The sequence below is a fragment of the Blennius ocellaris genome (genome assembly GCF_963422515.1).
Source record: "Blennius ocellaris genome assembly, chromosome: 14".
Classification (NCBI taxonomy): domain Eukaryota; kingdom Metazoa; phylum Chordata; class Actinopteri; order Blenniiformes; family Blenniidae; genus Blennius; species Blennius ocellaris.
The window spans coordinates 24,912,177-24,933,348 of record NC_137663.1 but is presented as its reverse complement, the minus strand read 5'-3'; the positions used below and the strand labels follow the sequence as shown (position 1 = coordinate 24,933,348).

The window sequence follows — 21,172 nt, the reverse complement described above, 5'->3', positions numbered from 1 at the left end:
TTCAACCTCGGCGTCATGTTTTGAACAATATGGACAAAAATGCATAATTGCACCGTTGATCGTCTCCACGCCACACAAACCTCCAGCAGCTTAACGAGAAGGTCTTTGACAACGATCTCTTATAAGAATCCATTCACAGGAAACACACAATTCTGCTGGGAATTAAAACTTCAAAACGGACAGAATAAAAGAAGAGAACCTCTGCTCCTCTCGTCCCGACGAAATGTGAAATCCTATCGATATTTATGGACGTTCAGCTTCCGTTACTTTACACACGGCGACCTTCACGTCCAAAGGTCACGAGCTTCTGGTGGGCTTCCGGGTGTTTACCGGAGGAAAACACCGGGGGAACGCTCCCAGTGAGAGATGGGATTCCTTCCCATTCCTGCACGGGGAAGTATTTTTAGGAGCGTGTTTGTTTGGAGGCGATTAGAATAGAATCGCAGCCAGCGGGGGGAGGAAAGATCCCAGGATCTTGAATTAATTGGTATTTTGTTTTGAGGAACAGGGCAGATTACAGTGTAGATTCACAGGTGGAGCTCAGGTTGCTTTTCTTTTTTTTATCTGATGAAATATGATCTGGGGCTTTGTGCAAATCTCTTTTCCCAGAGAACGCTGTTCTGCTGGTTGTTGCCGCGGCGTCGCAGGTTCCTGTTTGTTCCTGTGTGAGAACAGAGGTAGAGGCAGGTGAGCCTCCGGCCACATCCTCACCAGTCAGACGGAAGCGAGTGTCTCTATTTGCTCCACAGCTGAAAGCTCAAATACACACAAAGGAGAAAAAACAACAACAAAAGAAAAGACAATAATCGTCGCACGCACACGAAATGCAGCCGGACCTGTCGGGCAGCGTGGCGATGGCGGTGCTCAGGAGGTGAACCTGACAGACCGGTTCTCCTCCCCGGATGGAGGACATCACCTCAGCGCTCTTCAGCATCCTTCACACTCACTCAGCCACAGACCCAAGCCGTGTGCACTGGCGCCCCCTGGTGTCCACGAGGCAGACTGCAAGTGAAGGTTCCACACCAGAAATCGACAGTTGCAAGTAGATTTCAGGGGTAAAGGTTGACTTCTACTAATCAAGATTTAGTAATGATGAATTATTAGATCATTATTATTAATTATACTATGATATATTTGTGATACAAGTTGCTATGACGGCGACACATTATTTAAATGGGATTAAAACCCTTTTAAAACTAATTTCTTAAAATTTTATTGCCATTTCTGTGTTTGACATTGTTTATAGCACTATATTGTTGTCTGTAGTATTTTGAGTTGCACAATTGAAAAGTTAACTTACAAATTATCAACATTATGGAAAGAAAACGTGTTTTTATTTCCAATGTAGCGTGAAAAAGTGTTAAATTACAACTCAACACATCGAACTCTGGATTCATCAACATTTTATTTACATTTCGTCAAAGTTCACATCTTCTCGCTGTCAACTCCTCCAAGTTGGATTCCATCACGTGTAGATGTTCAAAAGTAGCATCCTGCTTACTTTTGAGTTCGTTTATCACACGATCCTCCAGGAGTCCAACGTGTCTGATCTATTTCATAATTTCAGTTTTTAATATATAGACAGAGGCTCCGAATAGATTCTGACAAAAGCCAGTACAGGGTCAGAGCAGCAAGCAGGGCAGATCAGGTGGAAGGAGAGAAAAAAAACATTTAGAAACAAAAATTCTACTTATTTTTTAACAAACTGACAGAAACTGTATGGTTGAAAAAGAATACATGGGAAAACTGTCTGGATGCAACATTAGCGTCTTTGAGGGCTGAACGTTAGTGCTATACTATATATATTCAGGTTATTTCTAAACATTGTATTATGCATTCACTACAGTGTTCATAACAAACATCAGAATCACAACACTGCAACTTTAAGTACCTGAAAACTGAAACTAACTACTAATATATATTAAAAAATAACGTATCCAACACTGCTTAAGAGTCATACTAGTCCTGGGAGTTGTATTTTAAGTGCATCTTAATTAAAAACAAACAAAAACAACAACTAACTGAAGTGGCTGGTATTCCCGGAAGTGACGTCACAACAATAGCGTCCGGGGGGGAAAAACAGTCCCAAGGGTAAATAAATCGTTTCTTCCGTTTGCAAGCAGCGCAAACACCGTTTGTTATGTGTATTTTGTTAAATGCTGAAACTTTCTGCTTTCTCCTTCTGTCGTTCGTGTTGTTTCAGCCGGAAGTGACGTCACAACAATAGCGTCCATCGTAAGCGTCCACTGTCAAAGCTACACAAACAGTCCCGAGTGTAAATAAATCACTTCTTCCGTTTGCAAACAGCACAAACGCCGTTTCTTGCGTTTCTGACGCAGATTGTGTTTAATATTGAAGCTCTAAAGTCGCTCGTGTTGTTTCACTATGAACCAGAACTCGTTTATCTCTGCGAAGCTCCAAAAGAAACGTTGCGATCCTGCACGAGACGCGTTCAACGTGCTCGTGCAGACTCTCCCGTACCTGTCCGGTGCAGCTTGACTCGAGGGTTCCAGCTGATTTCCAGTAGTTTGTGCTGCCGAGCGATCTGCTCCTCGTACCGCAGGACCGTGTGTTCGAACACGGAGAATATTTATTTATGTGTCGCACGCTGATGAAATCTCTCAAAGTGAAGTCATTGTTGCTGCAGGAGATTAAATGTTTCCTCTGTGACGTCACTTTTCCACCAGAACAACCAGTTGCTCGTCCGGGTCCAGCTCTTAAACATGCACCGCCAAAGAACCGGTTAGTTTTTCCATCGTCCCCGGGGCGATAGTAAGAGTGACGTCATGACGTCACTCAAAAACGTGCCACGTCACTGATTTTATCAACAGAGCGAGAATACGGATTGTTTACATCGGTTTCGAGTGATTAACGCCATTAAAAGTCACATTTTTATGGCTTAAATATCCAAGCTTTCATTTTCAGTAGTATGTACTTTGTTTTTTAGCTGAAAATATCGTTTCATTCTAAATGTCTGTGGGTTACAAAATAATCAGTCACGTCAAAAACCTCCAATACAGAGATTACAGCAACACGAATTTCTAAATATATATATTTATATAAATACGCACACACATGTACAGAATAATCTATATAAATAAATCTATTTCCTATGAATTTACCGTATACACAAAGCATATTGGTCTGTAAATAAAGTTATAAATATGACCTGTTCTTGTACAAGGCAATTACAATTACTAGACAAGGGAGTAAAATGTATGTGTTGTTATGTGTGGGAACGCTAAAAGTGTTTGATATTGTTTTTAGCATTGTTTGTAGTATGTCCAGTTGCACAGTTGAAAAGTGCACTAACAAATAATAAAGCATTATTATAAAAGCAAAAAGTGTTTTTCCAATTTAACGTAAAAAAAAGTGACAAGTTAAATTATGACTCAATCGTGTTAAATACAAAACATCAACTCTGGATTCAAAATTTTATTTCCATTTCTTCAAAGCTCACATCTGCTCATACAAGATTTAACGTCATATTTTCAAAACATACGAAAAAGCATTAACGTTAGAAAACAAAGTGTGTTTGTTTTTTTTCTAATATCCTTTATGAAACTTATCCTGTGAAATTCAACACAAATGGAAACCACATGTATTTCAACCGTCATGACTTCATCTGTGAGTTTTCACGTGGTGCTTCAACGAGTTACGATGCGTGAACCTTCTCCCACACGTGTCACAGGAATACGGCTTCTCACCCGTGTGAATCCGTACGTGGACCAGCAAATGATTCTGTCGCTTGAAACTCTTCCCACATATTTCACAGGTGTACGGCCTCTCACCCGTGTGGGTCTTCCCGTGGCGCAGCAGGCCGCTGTGGTCGCTGAAACGCCTCCCGCACTTCTCACACGAATACGGCTTCTCACCCGTGTGCGTTCGCGTGTGGACCAGCATGTGGTTGTGTTGACTGAAACCTTTCCCGCACGTCTCGCAGGAAAACGGCTTCTCACCCGTGTGGCTCCGCACGTGGCGCATCAAGTAACTTTGCCTCTCGAAGGTTTTCCCGCACGTCCCGCAGGAATGCGACTGCTCACATGTGCGAGTTCTGACGTGGCGCGACAAATTACTCCCCGTATAGAAGCTCTTCCCACACCTTTTGCAGGAATACGGCGACTCGGCCGTGTGAGTTTTCACGTGGACCAACTGACGATGGACTTCAGAGTCGTGAGACAGGAGCTGAGCGGTGTCCGGTGCTTCTCCCGGTTCGCGCGGGTAAATTTGCTCCTCAATAGAAGAAACCCAAAAAGAATGGCTTCCTCCGTCTTGCAAGGTACCGACTTCTTCAGGCTCTTCAATCTGTGAAGGTCCTGGTTCTTCTAGTTCCTCTTTAAATTTTAGAGGTTCTGGTTCTTCTTGTTGCTCATTAAACTTTAGAAGTTCTGGTTCTTCTTGTTTCTCTTTAAACTTGAGAAGTTCTGGTTCTTCTTGTTCCTCTCTGATCGGTTGAGGTTCTAGTTCTTCCAGCTCTAGACGGGAGTTTGTTTCCCGTTTGAAGATCTGCTCCTCCCCACCGTCACGGTGCTGCAGGAGCTCTAGAACACAATAACACTTTTTCTGGATTAACATTTTCTTGTTGGTATTTTCACTCATCTTCTCAAATTCGGTTCCGAATCGAATTCTTATCGCGATTCCGATTCCAGACGATCTCAAAATTCAACATGAGAGCGCAGCGCAGTGTCGCACCAAAATACTTCCGACCGGAAACCCCGCCTGTCATGCATTACTGTTAAATCAAGTTTTAAGTAATTGAATCATGCTTTATCGATTTCACCAAACTCCGATCCTCCATCAGTCACGTTCACGTGTTCATTCAGACTTTTCCATACCTGCAGCAGCAGTTAGTCGCTGGGCGGTCAAGTCTCTCATTGAGTCGTGGGAATTGTCTCTACCACCATCACTAACAGTCTCCTCATGAAAATCCTCCTCCTCTTTAACGTGTGGAGCTTCATGTTCCTCCTGCTCCAGGCTGGAGATCGTCTTCTGGTGACCAACGTGTTGCTGTGGACTCTCTGGAGGGAAACAAGGCAAAAGTCACTGGTGTGAATATTTTACAGTGATGGATGGACGTGACACAACAGGCTACTTTTAATATATAAACATTTAGAAACAAAAAAAACTCCACTCATTTATAATAAACATGTCTGGATGCAAGATTAGCTTCTTTGAGCTGTGAACAAGCAGGTTATTTCTAAACATTGTATAATGAAACACCACAGTGTTCATAACAAACACCAGAATCACAACACTGCAGCAACACAAGCAATTTTAAGTACCTGAAAACTGTAACTAACTAATAATATATGTTAAAGTAACTTATCCAACACTGCTTAAGAGTCATACCAGTCATGCGAGTTGTCTTTTAAGTGCAACGTCTTAATTTAAAAAAATAAAAATAAAAAACCGCACTGAACGGAGCTGGTCTACCCGGAAGTGACGTCACAACAATAGTGCCCATCCTAAACGTCCACTGTAAAAGCTACACAGACACTCCCGAGTGTAAATAAATCACTTCTTCCGTTTGCAAACAGCGCAAACGCTGTTTCTTGCGTTTCTGACACAGATTGTGTTTAATGCTGAAGCTTTAAAGTCGCTCGTGTTGTTTCACTACGAACCAGAACTCGTTTCTGTCTGCGAAGCTGCAAAAGAAACGTTGCGATCCTGCACGAGACGCGTTCAACGTGCAGACTCTCCCGTACCTGTACGGTGCAGCTTGACTCGAGGGTTCCAGCTGATTTCCAGTAGTTTGTGCTGCCGAGCGATCTGCTCCTCGTACCGCAGGACCGTGTGTTCGAACACGGAGAATATTTCTCCGGCGGCGGCGGTGAGTCGCTCGCTGATAAAGTCTCTCAAAGCCTGAAGTGAAGTCATTGTTGCTGCAGGAGATGAAATGTTTCCTCCGCGAGGCACGAAAACAACAGAGGCGTCCAACAGGCTTCACGCAGCCTCCAAAAGCTGCTTCTTCTCTCGCCTCGGTGGAGGATCACAAACAGCGACACTGGTGTTATACTGACACCTACTGGACACAGAAAGAACTGCAGGTTGATTTGTATCATGAAATGGTTTGAGCTCTTATATGAGTATTTTATTTTATTTATTTGGTTGTACATTTCACCAAAAAAAAAAATTCAATAATGATTTGGCAAAATTGTCTGTGCTATTTAAACTATCTTAGTGGTGATTTTGGACGATTTCCTGGCAAAATTACTTGGATCTGAGGAATGAATGAAATGTAACGTGTGGTTCCACGTTTCATTTAGAAAGAAATAGTTATATTTATGTCTCACTCAGCCAAACTCCTCATCCCTTTGGATACATGAAGCCGCCCAAAATAATTATTTATTGGACTTCTGTGAGGGAACGGATCCGAGCCAGTTAAAAACACCAACATGAGAGGAACTTACCAGCAAGAACTAACTCTTGGAATCCCACAATGCTTGTCATACAAACCAGGTCAAAATTAAACTGGCGTTCTTAAAAAGAATTGTTGACTTTATGAATTTGGAGAATCCAGAAATCTTTTTACCATCAGATTGAAAAAAAAAAAAAGAAAAAGAAAAAAAAGTGGGACGTGTTAACGCTTCTCATCCAATCTCAACCAAACTCACTTTATCTGGATGACTGGATTTATTCGGATGTTAAAAACAATGAAAGTTAAAAAAAGAAGAAAAAAAAAGCCTAAATGAAACAATGAGGCTATTTTTAAAAAGCCAAGACGTAGAAAGTGCAGATAATCGCATGAAAATAAGTGAAGAATTGGCTGAACAATACTTTTTCCAGTAAAGCATATATTTGTAAAAAAATGTCATTCAAACAGGTTGTGAATCACTGCATCATAGTATTCGTAGTGTATAAAGGGTGACAATATCTAAATACATGTACAGTTTGTTTTAAATTTATTTTCCATATTAATCATAAAGGTATAGAGATAATGTACTTTTCAAAGTACTTGTAATCCAGGTGGAGGTAATCCTCGGCCATGGAAAGAGGGCGAATAAACTTTGAGAAACAAGGCTTAGTACACATTTTTTAATAACATGGCACAATTTACATAACACAAGTTTAAATGAGGAGCATGCTGAAGATTCAGTCGCTTCATTTTTTTTTTCTTCTCACTTTTGTACATGATCTAGAAAGACTTTCTCCCCCCCCTTTCCTCCTCCTCCCCCCTCCTCTGTACATGGTAAACAGCTCAAAAAAAAAAAAGAAAAAAAAAAAGAAGAAGTTTCTCATCTTAACAATCTTTTTTGCAATTACGCGATCGACTAACCACTATGGCTCCGGTGGACATTTTTAATGTTGGATTAAAAAACACCGCACGACATGATATCACAGAGTTTGAAGCGCACAACTAAACCTTCAGTGGGACTACTAAAATAGATCTCTGCTTGTTAGAAACAAACTGTCCATAGAGTTGAGACTTGCCTTTTTTTGTCTTTTGATTTTGTAGATACAACAACTTAAGAAAGCACTTTTAACACACCGTTTGACCAACAGAACTCGAACATGTACTTTACACTCCTCCGGTGGGGCCGATGTGCTGTCACGGTGGGGTTTTTCTTTCTTTTTTTTGTTTTAAATGTGCCGGAGTCTCTCCACAACCAGACTGGAAGTGATGTGGAAGATTTAAACAAAAAAAAAAAAAAAAGACTGGATTTGTGCTGCTGGCTTTTGTTTTATTTTTACATGAAAGAAAAAAAAAATCCATTGAAATTTGGGATTGTCGCTTGTCGATGAATTCATCCAAAGGGTTTTAACTGCAGACGGAGTTAAAGCGGGTCCAAGTCTGAGTCGTGGAGAGAAAACAGGCGTTTTGTCCTCGCTGGGTGCAGTTCAGTGTGGAGAAGGCCGGCTTTCAGAATAAAAAAAAAAAAAGGAGCACAGACATTTGTTGCATAGTTGAATTATGTTTTTGTTTTTTGTTTTTTCCTCCCCCTCTCTGGTACAATGCGTGAAATCACCTGCGTCCAAAAACCAAAGAAAAATAGCAAAAAAAGCAACAACAAAAAAAAAAAAAGCACATTCTGAATCCTCCAGACTCCCGTATTTACATTTGTTCAAAGTAAAGCTTTCAAAACACTCTTTGCATATTTGTACCATGATTTTTAATCCACACGGAGTGAGCACAGCGACTGTACACGTTTATCTACACGCCGATCCGTCTGTACCGGGCGCCACGCCGCCTCGCCGCACGACAGAACCGACGGAAAGCCGGAGCGAAGAAAGAAAAAAAAACAAAAAAAACAATTTTTTTTTGTTTGTTTGTTTGTTTGTTCCATGATTATTGTCTCCATTCGTCGGTGTGGGCGAGTCGCCGCTCACATAAATTATTCACAGCTATGTTACAGTCTTGCTTCGCCCGAAGCTAAGTGCTTGGTGTGAGCTGGACGCGCGGGGGAGGGGCGGGGTTCGGGGGGGAAGGGGGCGGAGCCGCTCACCGCGCCTCGATGTCTTTGTGAGGCGGTCTGTCTCTGATGTCCGTGGCCAGGGGGGTAGTCCGTCGCGGCGAGCCGGGCCGGGCGCCCAGCGTGGGGATGAGAGGGGGCGGGGCGCTCAGAGAGGCCGTGGGCGGAGTCTTGTTGAGGATGCCGTTCTGATGGGCGGCGACCGCCGCCGCCGCTGCCGCGGCGGCCGACGGGCTCACCCTGGAGTAGTGCATGCCCGGGAGTCCGGGGGCCATGAGGCCCTGGGCCGGGTGCGGCAGGTGTCCGTCCAGCGCCGGGTGGTGCATGGACGGGTGCAGGCGGCCGTGCTCGTAGTCCTCCCGGAGCATGTTGAGGCGTTCGCGCTCCTCCATGTGGGCGCGCTCCTGCTCCCGCTGCCGCTGCTCCAGCGCCAGCGGGTGGACGTGCTCGCGGTTGAAGTCGTGCGGCTCGCGGTCCCGGTAGGAGCGCTCGGCCTCGTAGAGGCGCGGCGCCGCCAGCCGGTGCAGGGGATCGTTCCTCAGCAGCAGGTCCCTCGCCAGAGGGTCCCGCCGGTGGATGTCCAGGCCCCGGTACGGGTCCCGCATGGGGTCCCAGTGGAAGGGCGGGTACGGGAAGCGGTCCGCCCCGGGGATGGGGCTGATGCCCATGAAGGGCGCCACCACTCGAGTCCTCTCCAGGCCGCTGATGCTGTTGATGGGGTGGACCCCCGCCATGCCCATGGGCAGGGGCATGGAGGTGGGGGGGTGGAGGTTGGGGGCGGAGGAGACCGGGTGCTCGGCGAGCCGCTCGCCGGGCCGCTCGCCGAGCCGCTCGCCGAGTCGCTCGCCGGGCCGCTCGCCGGACCCGTCCTGCTCCTCCTTCCTCTCCTCCTTCACCTTCACCTCGCCGCTCTTCTTCTGGTGCTCGTAGGACAGCTCCACCTTCTTGTCCAGCGCCTCCCGGCTCAGGCCGCCGTTGGGACGCTCCAGGCTGGTCTGCCGCACGTAGGGCGACGTCGTCCCCCGGCCGGACACCTTGTCCTCCGGCGCGCGGCCGTCGTGGATGACGGGGGCGTCCTTGTCGCCGTGCTGGCCGTCTTTCAGCTTGTGGTCGTCGGCGCCGTTGTCCTTCCAGGAGTCCGGGTGCTCGCGCTCGCGCTCCTTGGGCTTGTTCTCCTTGTCCCTCGGAGGCTCTCCGGCTGACGGGGGCAGGTGGGTCCGGTGGTGCTCGGGGGGCCGGCTGTGGCCCAGCAGGCTGATGGTGTTGACCGGGACCGGGGACGGATGACTGGGGTGACGCTTTTCCACAGAATCCCTGAAAAGGACAAAGAAAGTTTCACCCATTAATCCCGACTGAAAACTCTTTAGAATTTTCATGTATTTTTTACATTTTTTTGGCGCGTGAACACAAAAAATTTGGGAATAATGCGCTACGACTTGTGTTAACGATTCGGCTGAGCGTTAAACTGGACGTCTTCCTCAAGGTGGATTCAAATGGAGTGAAAAACACAAATAAATACTTCCTGCCAGAGACGTCACTTAATTCTTAAAATGTTGCCGTGTTGTCTGTCCTCTACTCAGAACAATATATTTTTCCGATCTTCTACCAAGTTTAACCTGTGAACCTTTAAGTTTGATAAAGTTTTCAGCCGTTTCTGGAGTTTAACATGGAATTGAATGGTACCTTCTAGAATGGAGAGAATTTCTGGTCTCTCTCTCGTCACTGTGGCCACATTTCTCACTCAATCTTATCATGTTATACATCAAAACGTAGCTACAAGCCTTGTGCTTCTAATAAGGGAACACTTTTGTCTGTAACATAAACGGTTCTCTCAAAACATGCTTTTGTTTGCAGCAACTGCTACGATTTCCTCCCATTGACTCTGGTGTATCTTTGTACATTTTCTCGCCGAAACACAAAAAGTCAAGAATTATTTATTCAACGGTTTCCGTGGAGACGGAAGCTTTTCCTCCGACGCTCACGGTAGAAAAAACTTTCAACTAGGTCTCACGTCTTCGGGAGTTGATCACATCGGGGTTCTGTTTGTGGCTGTCAGCTCTGCGTCTCCATGGCAGCTAATCTGCCTGGCAACACACACTATGCCTATAGTTTTCCATTACTAATAATCCTTTCACGATGAAAACATGGACATGTGACGTCACGATTGAACAGGCAGGCGAACACATATAAATACATCTATTTTCTATGAATTTCAAGACGCGCAAAAGTAAGCTGCTCTGTAAATGAAGTTATAACTCTGGCGAGGACCCGGCGGGCGCTCACCTGTCCTTGTCGTCTTTCCCGCCCAGCGGGTCCCGCTTGTCGGGCTCTCGCTCCCTCTCGTGCGAGCTGACCGACGCGCTCCTCTCGGAGTCGCTGGGCTTCAGCCATGGCGGCGGCGTGGGGAAGGAGGGCGGCGTGCGGTGCAGCCGGTTCCACGGCTCCTGATGGCCGCCGTTGCCGCCGCCGCCGTTGAAGTGCTGCTGCGGGTTGCCGCCGTCTTTATGGCCGAACATGGAGTTGGCTGCAGTTAGGGATTCAACGCGCGGAAAAAAACACAGAGGGACACAAGTTAAATGCGTATCTGGAGAAGTTTGTAACTCTGGGCGACGGCGGGGGAGGGAGGGAGGCGGCGGCGCGGCTTTCGCGAGGCCGGAACTCACTTAGTGCTGGATTTCCTAGGCCGCCGAACGCCGAGGAGCTGAGCGAGCCCAACCCTCCGAACGAAGTGGGTCTACCGAACGGTTCTGGAGAGACACACACGGCGGAACAAGCATGCACGTCAACATTCGGTCGCCGTGGTTACATTCGGCGTTCACGTAAACGGGACGGTGTGCGTGATCCACACCTAAGTGAGACGCAGGAGTGAGGAAGTTTCCCGGATGGTGAGGCGGATGACCGAACGGTGCTGCTGACGGATGCGTGGGACCTGAGCAGGACGACAGAGGAACACTGAAATACCACCAACATCAACCGACTGCTTCTCACCTTACGTTCTACATTTTTCTCGAGGGAAAATATTAGGCGCCCTCCATATATGTCTGCAGTACTTTAGAAGTATTAATACCTAACTTCTTAAAACTAAAACTCAGTAGTTTTGTGCCATAAATGATGACAAAACATATTTTATACCCCTAAACTCAAGAGGGCTCGACGACCCCCATGAATCTTTGGCGCCCTCTTCTGGCGGTTGAGCTCCACTGCTTGAGAACGACTGATGGAGCTTCATGATAAATTGTAATTCAGCCAAATGTAATATTCTTCTGTCCATAGTTCACTTCTGACTAAAAAAAATATGCACAAATATGGACAGGATGAAGCTTATAGTTTATCTGGTTCTAAAAATAACAACAACAAAAAAGCAGATTTTCCCTCAATATTTCAAGTTTGGTTCACTTTCGTCAAAATATCTAGACAAAGTTCTGACTCAGGATAAAATACGACACATGTTATATATATATGTCTTTAGTGTGTGTTACATATTCTTATACTGCTGCACTACTTCAGAATGTCTTCCAGGCACATTTCAACAGAAATCTGAACCATTTCAGTAAAACGGTGTCGTATAAAATCTGAACAGACATTTCACAGTTTTCCATGTTCCGTTTTAGTTAAAAAAAAAAAAAAATTACAAAAGTGAACTTCGATCCATATTATATCACAAACTGAACATCTTCCCGAAAGACTAGTGCGATTTTAACTTTTACTCTTGTTTTATCAAAACAAAGGTAATTCTTGATGCTTCGCCATCAAATAGATTAGAAATCTTGACAGAGAATCAAGCAGGGGGGTCAAATGATCAATTATAAAAACATGTTTTTAATGGCTATATTTGTTATGAGGACAAATTAAAATCACCAGAGTTTCAGACTACGTAGACCAGATTTATTTATTTTTTTCTAACCATAAAAAGATGATGTAATCTAGTTTTCAACCTGAATTAATTTCTTTTTTAATCACACACGGACTCTTTTGCAGCGGTTTAACCTTCCCGGCTGCTGCTGCCTTCAGACTCTGGACTGTGGGGAGACTTTATCTCCTCCTGCAGGCCTGAACTTGACGCAAGCTTAAGAGCAAACTTCACCTGACTCAGCAGCCGGGAGGCCAAACACACGACTCAGCGATTATTCCCTTAAAAAAAAAAAAAAAACCCCACAACAACAACAAGAACTTTTTTTTTTTTTTTAACTTTACTTTACACCTCCGGCAGCTCTGGAGCCAAATTACTAAGTAATCAGTATTTTCTGGAGGAAAACCTTTTAAAAGTCACAGCCGTGAGCGGAATATTAAAAACCAGAGGCAATTAAAACGTACAAGTGAGGACTGACTCTCACACACACACACACGTTAACACACTCACCTGCAGCGGAGAAGAGCGTGGCGGGCCGAGCCAGGTCATTGGGATGATGGATGGCGCCGAACAGACTGGGACCCGGCGGTCGACTCAAGAACTCGGGCTTGAGGCCGAAGTCGAGTTTGTGAGGGTCGACCTGCATCTGCTGCTGGAAAACGCCAGAGAGACACAAGAGACACGTGGAGAACCTGCGTCTGGGGGGGGGTTCCTAAGAACCAGGCTGATGTCCAATACATTTGCAGTGATTCTGCTTCGATAGATTTACACTCAGGGGTAGTGCTTTTTGTTGTTAAAAAAAAAAAAGTAAATGTGTTTCTGTAAGAGGGGCTAATATGTGGAACAACTCGGATGACAACTTAAAATCAGACACGTTTAAGACATTTTCAATAGGCGGTTAAAGCTCAGCACAAATTGTCGAGCTCAGGAAGGACGAGATTAAAAGTAAGTGTAAAAAGTGATGTTTGGTTTCTCAGGAACGGCGAAGAAAATGCAAATTTCTGTTGTTTTTGTTTCTGTTCCTTCAATTATGTACAGGGTTTAGGCAAAAATAAGCTTAACGGCAGCGTGAACCCGTCGGTCTTCCTCCGTTTGTTTTTTTTCTGTTTTCGTTATTTATATGCAGTAACGATGAAGTTTGCAGCCATGGAGCACAAAGTACTAAGGGAAAAAAAGACATTTCAGTAGCTTGAACTCAACCGTACCTTGTATTCACATACAATATGAAGCATTATATTAGCAGTGGCTGCTTTATTACTATAACCTTATTATTAATACACAGCCTCAATCGCTGTGGAACGTCTGAATGAACATTTCATTTATTATAACCTGATATATTATCCTCTTTTTTTCTTCTTTGTAAACTTGAGCGTATGCATAAGAGTGTATAACGCGTACATATATGTGGTGATCACTGTATTTTTCGCCTGTTACGTGTGTTTTTGACTGAGAGGAGTCAGATGAGTCCTGACCTTTACTTTCTGTTGGTGGTGGTAGATCTGCCAGGCGGTGTGGACGTGCATGGCGCACCACTTCCCCGGTTTCTGGAAAACACATGCAGAAAACAAATGAATTAAAAAAAAAAAAAATGAAAGAATTTCGGTCACTTTATTGACGGATTGAAACAAGGATGGAAGAATTTGATCAAGGATATAAATCTTCAGAAATCATTTGACCAAATTTACAGCTTCTGGCCTTTTGTATGATATTAAACACGTGCAAAACTTAATTAAAATGTTTTTTTCCCACCATTTATAACCTAAAGATTTCTCACTAGATTTCTCTCAAACTTGGGATCTTGGAATGGATCCAAATCCGTCATGTTGTTCACAGCCTCTAATCCAAATCTGCAGACATTTCTTTATTTATTTTTGCCTTTTAAATGTCTAATTATGAGCGAATTGTCGCCTCAGTTTATTGTTGTTGGGGTGAAGGACGGTCTGCCAATGTGTGTCAATAGACATCACGGCCAACGTGCATTCTGAAACAAAAGGGTTAAATACAAACTAAATAAATAATCGTTCCGGTAACAGTGCTTCCGTGACCACTTTAAACGCGATGCAGTTCCAGGAAACTTCATGTTTGATGTAGACGAGTGTGAGTGCAGCAGGACTGCTGACACGCCGAGCTCATTTCATTACAGACGCTATTATGAGAAAAGCCTCGGCGGTGACTGAGTGAGTGAGGGTGAGGGTGAGGGTGAGGGACGCCGTGGGGGAGCGAGCACTCACCCTGAGAATGGGCCGAAATGGATCCGTTAGCTGCAGGAGGGAGAGGGAGAGAGAGAGAGAGAGAGAGAGAGATTATTCTGCCGTCAATCAAATCCAACGTTACTTTTTCTGCGCGCCGTTCATTATGGAATTTAATTAAAACGTTCACATAAGAGTGAAGTGGAAAAAGTGGAAAAAGTGGAAAAAGCTCCGTCTGTTGACTTTACGCAACACCATCGGCGCGCCAAAGGCCGCCGCCGCCGCCGCCGCCGAGTGCTCTTACCCTGGGGTCCTTCTGGAGGAAGGTGTGTGGGACGGCGCCGGGTCTCGTGGACACGTCCAGAGGATTGGAGGTCTGGAGAGCAGCAGACATGGATGTAAATAACTCCGACTGTCTGTGTGTGTGTGTGTGTGACGGCGGCGGCGGTGCAGAACCTACCTTGGGCTGGAAGGCGCCCTGCAGCGAGCTGAAGGGCCCGTTCGGCGGGATGACGGGGGGGAGGCCAGACATGGCGGGCGGGTAGGAGTGGAAGAGCTGGAGACAGAAGAGGAGGAGGAGGCGTGAGGATGGGCGAGGTGATGGTTTGAAGCAACACGGGGTGGAGGAGGCGGATGACCCTCGGCGTTCGGGTTGCGGGGAGGTTACAGGCGGTTTCGCAAAGCGCCTGTTTACCCGGCGCTCCTCCCTTCGGAGCGGAACGAGGGCAAGAGGCTGCTTTTGATATGAAAAGCAGGATGTTGTAATACAAGCAAACCAAACGAGTGCTCCGGGCTTCCACACTTTCCTCCCGCGGAGAAACAGATATGTAATCAGCGACTCGGTGTAATTGTTCTTGTCAATCACATTAAGCTACGCGGAGAGCGTCGGGTTTTTTTTTCTTCTTCTTCTTCCTCATATTCGGAACGTGCGCGGCGGCGCTGCTTTAATCAAAGAAATACTTTACAGCTGGAGGGAACGCTCCCAGCTGTGAGTCGAGTTTTAAGGCATCGCTTAAAAAAAAACCACTCAGGATATTTAGTGTGGAAAACATTGCGAAAGCAGCAACATGGACTTGACCTCTTCGGGCCACATCACAGCGACTTCAGACTGTAAAGGTTAGAAATAAGCGATCGAGGGGTAATAAAGAGGCGGGATCGGGGGCGATCAGGTGAAGAGACGCCGTGGTCGTCCTGTAATACAGCAGCCGGTCTTTTTTGTTTTTCTCTTCCTGCGTTCATTTCAGTTTAAAAGTCACATGCAGACGCAGTAAAACTTCAGCCCCGGGTACTTTTAACAATCCGCCGCTGTTTCATTAATCACAACATTTGCAGGAGCTGGAGGGAGAAACGACACGACTCGGGATGCTTGCAGGAAAGCAGATGAGTGATAGCACACACACACACACACACACACAGAGACAACACACACACACACACACACAGAGACAGGACACCAATGCAAAATGAGCAAGCGAAGCGATGCGACGACTCAGAAGGAAAAAACTCACACTGTGTCTGTAGAAGGGGTCAACTTTTGTTGGGTATTTGTCAAACTGTAGGAGAGACGAGACGAGAGCTCAGTACAGAGAGGAAGAGACAAACCAACACACACACACATACACACACACACACACAGAATCACAGGACAGACTGGACATCACGTCTCTGGATGGTTCAGTCCAGTTACTGAACAAACTGCCCGTGAAGTAAATTCACCCGATAGAAGCTACATGTTGGTAGTTCTTCAATGCGGAGCGTGAAACAGTATTGAGAAAAAGCTGTTGTCACAAGCTGCACTGAGCAGAACCCAGTATGTTATTATAAATCTTGTCTTGTTAGTCTTTTCTTTCCTTCGTTTCAAAAAAAAAAAAAAATCATTAAGACACTATTGACTGCAAATGCCATTCCCAGTCGCTCTTCTTTATCCTGGATGTCATTCATATAATCTACCGGCACCTTTAAAATCAGATGTAAAATCCTGTTTTGATTCAACTCTGGCGTCGCTTTCTGATTTCATTTCTATTGGTTGTCAGGAGCCGCGGCCTGCGTTTCATCTGAGGCTCCGTTTACACAACGTTTCAAGTGAAAACGCATCGTTTTGCGATGTTTTGAAAACTGTTTACATGGCAATATCAGGAAAAAAAAAAAAAAGGTTTGGTTCTTCATGTTGCGCCACTAGTGGGCGCTGTTTGTTGTTGTAATGAACGTTGTTGTGTGAAAAAGTTTTGCAGATGCTGTGTCAGTCTACCTCTTTAAGAGTGGGAGGTGTGGGCACCCGGAATGTTCCTGAGTTACGCCACAAGTGGGATTACCGTCCGCAAGAAGCGCAGCTAAGGTGCAAGTGCAGCTTTGATTTGAGAAACGACTCCGTCACTGGTCATTTCAGGCCGACGAGAGAACATTCAGACTAACTGCTCCAGTGTCAAAAGTGAGAGTAAAAGTTCAGCCGCCACCACCACCACCACCACCACCCCCCCCCCCAAAGCCACACAGTTTCCATCCTGTCGTCCCTCCGGCGATCCTCTGAAGGCCTTGTAAAACTAGCGTGGGCTGCGTCTCATTTGGTTGCCTTTTAGTGGTGCGCTGCGGCTCGGGGCGAACATTTCCACAGTCAAGACTAAACACTGCCGCCATAAAGAGGCTTTTTATGGCCTCATTAGCTGTCAGAGGCCTCGCCATGCCGCCTTTGAGGTATCATCAGAGCCAGGCCGAGCCTCCACGGGCCAAGCACTTACCGGTGTGTGTGTGTGTGTGTGTGTGTGTGTGTGTGTGTGTGTGTGTGTGTGTGTGTGTGTGTGTGTGTGAGTGAATTTCAGGCCCAGGCACCCCGTTGCCTGTGGTTTTTCTCCCAACAAACAGCAGGGCTCTTAATGCGCCGCATTTGCCGGTAATGAAAACCCCCAAACGGGACCAAATGATGTCATTAAAATCGGAATGAATTAAGTGCATTATGTCCTGAACGCCGGCTCTGAAGTCGACGCGCTTCGGGCAAAGTTGCGGCCAATTTAGGGGAATAACAGCGGCCTGAAGTCTGGAGGCTCGGCGTGCGCCAGGGAAAACAGGGAGAGGGGCGGACAGACGCACATGGTCGTCATCGAGAAACCCACAGCCACACACACACACACGTGTACACACACACACACGTCAGGTTGTGTAAAGCCTCTGCTCTCCTGACCACAAAGTGAAAACAGTTTGAATGCAGTGTCCGCCCACTCCTCCACACATGTCAGAGTCATTATTAGAGACCCCCGCCTTCCCTCCCTCCCTCCCTCCCTCCCTCCCCTCCCCAAACCCAGCACAGGTGCGTTCTACTTATCCTCACATTTCTGGCAGGGGTACGCACCATGGGCGGTGCTGGGGTGGGCATGATGGCGTGGGGGAAGGGCGTGAAGGTGTGCTGGTGGGTGTGCTGGTGGGTGTGTTGGTGCTGATGCTGGTGCTGGTGCTGGTGCTGGTGGAACTCGGTGCGCAGGTAGGGCGGCGGGCCCAGCGAGGCGCCGCGGTCGGCACTCTGTGAGGCCAGGAAGCGTGTGTTGAGCTCCTGACGCAGAAGGTCTTGTTCTGGAGACGAGAGAGAGAGAGAGAGAGAGAGAGAGAGAGAGAGAGAGAGAGAGAGTCAGTGAACGTTCATAGAAACACACAAATTGATGTTTGAAGTGAGTTTTATGCAACCCTGTGCGCCGTGCAAAGCATTTACTCATAGTTATGGAGCGTCGAGCGCAAAAGGGAAGCTAAAGGGACTGAAAACGGGGCCTGAAATAGCCCGTAAGCAGCCGGTGGCTCCACATTCTACAATGGAGTCGTTTTGAGTTGAAAGCAAAAGGTTTATTTTCGCGAGAAACTTCTCACCGAGTGCTGGAAAAAAAAAAAGTAGAAGTCCCCGGACGATAACGTTGCACCACGTGTCGGGAGTTCTCCCAGAAAACGGCGCGCGATAATCAACGTGTCATCGTGAATTTAAGCAGGCCCGGAGATGATTGGAGCTGTCTGAGGGCTGGAAGCAGTCGGACGGCGCGATCCGATACGCCGCGGCCCCTCCGAGACGACGGGGCATCTGTTGTTCTAATAACCTCGGAGCGGCCGGCCGAGAAGGAGCGGATTTCAAGAAATCATTGGCTCTCCCATTTCTAAATTCAACAAAACCTGCCTTGAGAGATTAGATCTCACTGCGGAGAAACCTTATCCTTCCTATTCCACAGCGGCCCGCTACAATATGTTCTGCGTTCGCTTCCAGCTTTATTGGACTGCGAGGGGATTTTTCTCTTCATAAAAATTTCATTAGTATCTTTTGAACGGAATCCAGCTCGCTCCGTTACGTATTGACCAAATTGATTTCTTGCACATGAATGCGGTTCCAGGTGAAAATGGAGGTTCTGGGAACGTAGCTGAAGGCGACCTCCTCCTCCTCCTCCTCATCCTCGTCTTCCCACACTGACCCTGACATTTAGCTTGACAGCTCGGTGTGGAAATGCGCGTGGGGTCTGTAATCGCTTTCGCTACGTGGCCCCGCCTCGCTGCTGGATATTACTGGTGCGTAGCGAGTGGATCAATCACAGCCGGACAGCCGGAGTGTGAACTCCAACTGTCCACGCGGCTATAAACACACAAAACCCCCCCGGGCACGGCGTGCACGCCGGTCCTCTTGGAACGCCGTCGCTTGTTTCTTTAAATAATTACGGCGCGCGCATCTGTCGCTGCACGTCAGACGGCGTGAAAATCAAACTTGCCGCACCGAAACGACTCTCGTCGGGATCGGGTGTCCCCGGAAATCCGACACGGCACGGCGAGCGGGGGGCAGTTCCCCGCCCGTGCCACGCGGTGGGGGGCGCAGTGCGTTTGCGTTTACCTGAGTAGGCAGTCCCAGCAGCAGGGTGTCCGGGGTACCGGCAGGGCGCTAGACGTCAGTGGCGGTGGTGGAGGTAAGGCCGCTGGAGGAGCGAACATATTGGGGTGGTGAGGGTGCGGCGAGGACTGCAAGGCCGAGGGGAAGCTGTGGGGGGGGCCCTGGTTGGCGGCCAAGGGCAGAGGGAAGGCGGAGGCTGCAGCGGCGGCCGGAGGCGGGTGGTGGGGGAGGTGCAAGGAAGGAGCAGGGGGCCCGTGGGGCTTGGTGCCGGGGGTGCTGCTCCTGCTGCTGCTGTAAGAGAGAGAGAGAGAGAGAGAGAGAGAGAGAGAGAGAGAGAGAGAGAGAGAAAAGGGAAATATGGAGAAAGCAGCCAGGTTAATCCAGGCGTGATCAGTCAGAATTAACACTTGTTCCTCCACATCCCCTCGTCTCCATCTGTTCCAACGTTCAATTCCCAGCGCAGTGTTTTCACACCTCGACTGCCTTCCATTTACAAACGCCTCCCTGCATCTCTCTCTCTCTCTCTCTCTCGTGCTTCACAGAATCCGGGGCAAACACGATCCGCGAAAAAACACCACATTCGCAACACCCTCGGATGCAAATAAACCACCGCTGGCAAACATAACAGAACGAGCATCTGTCTTTGAACAGCTTCTGTTAAGGCACTTCCTCCAGAGCCAGGTAGCGAACATGTGCATCGGAAATGGGATGAGAGAAGAGTGTGTGTGTGTGTGTGTGTGTGTGTGTGTGTGGGGGGGGGCACTGTAAGTGTGTGTGTGTGTGTGTGTGTGAGCAAACAGTCTTTTGTAGTGTGTGTGGGTTTCCCCCGGGGGCAGCCAGCACAGAGCCTGCGTCTCCACAGCTCCACGCACTAAGCCTAAAAGCTCATTTGCAGCTCTCGCTCTCGCTGTGGGCCCCGGCGCTGATTATTCACAGCGGGTGCCAGGCCCTGTTGGCGCGCTGGCAGACTGGCGGCGCTGGCACAGGCCGAGGCGGGCCGGGCCAAGTCCTGAGAGCCCGCGAGGCAGAGCTGTTGTTGGGACTGAGTGGGTTCTGAAGGAGATATCTTCAAGTCCTACATTATAGAGAGACTCGCGGGCCCCAGAGCTCCCGGAGAGATGCAGGACAGAACGAACTGAACAGTCTGCTGCTCTTATTTCCAACAGCGGGAGAATGGAACATACAGAAAATAAGAGTAAACTAATCGCACTTTCTTATTCCGCAATATTTAACGACGCGGTGGGCAACCGCAGTGCAGCGCTTCTGATCCCAGGTCTGCTTCTATCCGTCCAGTTTGGAGCGGCTCAGGGCTCAGTGCCTTGCTTAAGGACACTTCCGCATACAGACAGGTGGAGGTGGGGAACTGAACCCCTCTACCGACCCCGCTGCCATGGCAGCTGATTCAAGGATGAACACGACAACCTGCAGCCTTCAGACGAGAGCGTGGGCGGCTCATGAATCACAGTTTGGCCCTTTTTGTTCTGCTGCTATTAATCAGCGCCACGGTTTGGCTCCACGACTTAAAACTCTCCCTGATGCCAATTTACATACTGATGATGGCGGCGGTGGCGGCGGCGGTGCACACGCTTCCCGCTCGAGAGACGTTCTGGCATGTTCAAGTGAATTAACCCCACCACCCCCCCACCCGGGGGAGTTCTCACCTGTGGCCGTTGAGGTTGAGGCCGTTGTAGGCGGAGAGAGGCCGGGGGTGGCAGCGTGACGGGGGCCTGTGAGGCCCAGCCTGGCTGGGGTGCTGCTGGTGGGGGTGGTGGGTGGGGAGGGCCGGGGACGGCGGGTGCGGGTGGAGGCTGGGCGTCGGCGACGGCCTGGGGTGGGACAGCAGTTCAGGCTGGTGCTGGGGCCGGGGAGGGGGGGGGTG

The 21,172-nt window shown here is 47.7% G+C and overlaps 1 protein-coding gene across 1 annotated transcript in view; it reads right to left on the bottom strand.

The window, feature by feature from the left end:
* Positions 1 to 7,192: 7,192 nt before the first annotated feature.
* The window catches only part of auts2a (activator of transcription and developmental regulator AUTS2 a), a 323,507-nt gene continuing 309,527 nt past the window's right edge, over positions 7,193 to 21,172 (bottom strand). Inside the window, 14 exon segments of the mRNA XM_080508686.1 lie at positions 7,193 to 9,725; positions 10,695 to 10,950; positions 11,075 to 11,158; positions 11,260 to 11,340; positions 12,772 to 12,913; positions 13,734 to 13,805; positions 14,493 to 14,522; positions 14,755 to 14,826; positions 14,911 to 15,006; positions 15,959 to 16,003; positions 17,773 to 18,011; positions 19,297 to 19,330; positions 19,332 to 19,584; positions 20,955 to 21,172. Of these exon segments, the coding sequence (XP_080364812.1) occupies positions 8,441 to 9,725; positions 10,695 to 10,950; positions 11,075 to 11,158; positions 11,260 to 11,340; positions 12,772 to 12,913; positions 13,734 to 13,805; positions 14,493 to 14,522; positions 14,755 to 14,826; positions 14,911 to 15,006; positions 15,959 to 16,003; positions 17,773 to 18,011; positions 19,297 to 19,330; positions 19,332 to 19,584; positions 20,955 to 21,172 (2,907 nt within the window). The 3' untranslated portion in view covers positions 7,193 to 8,440.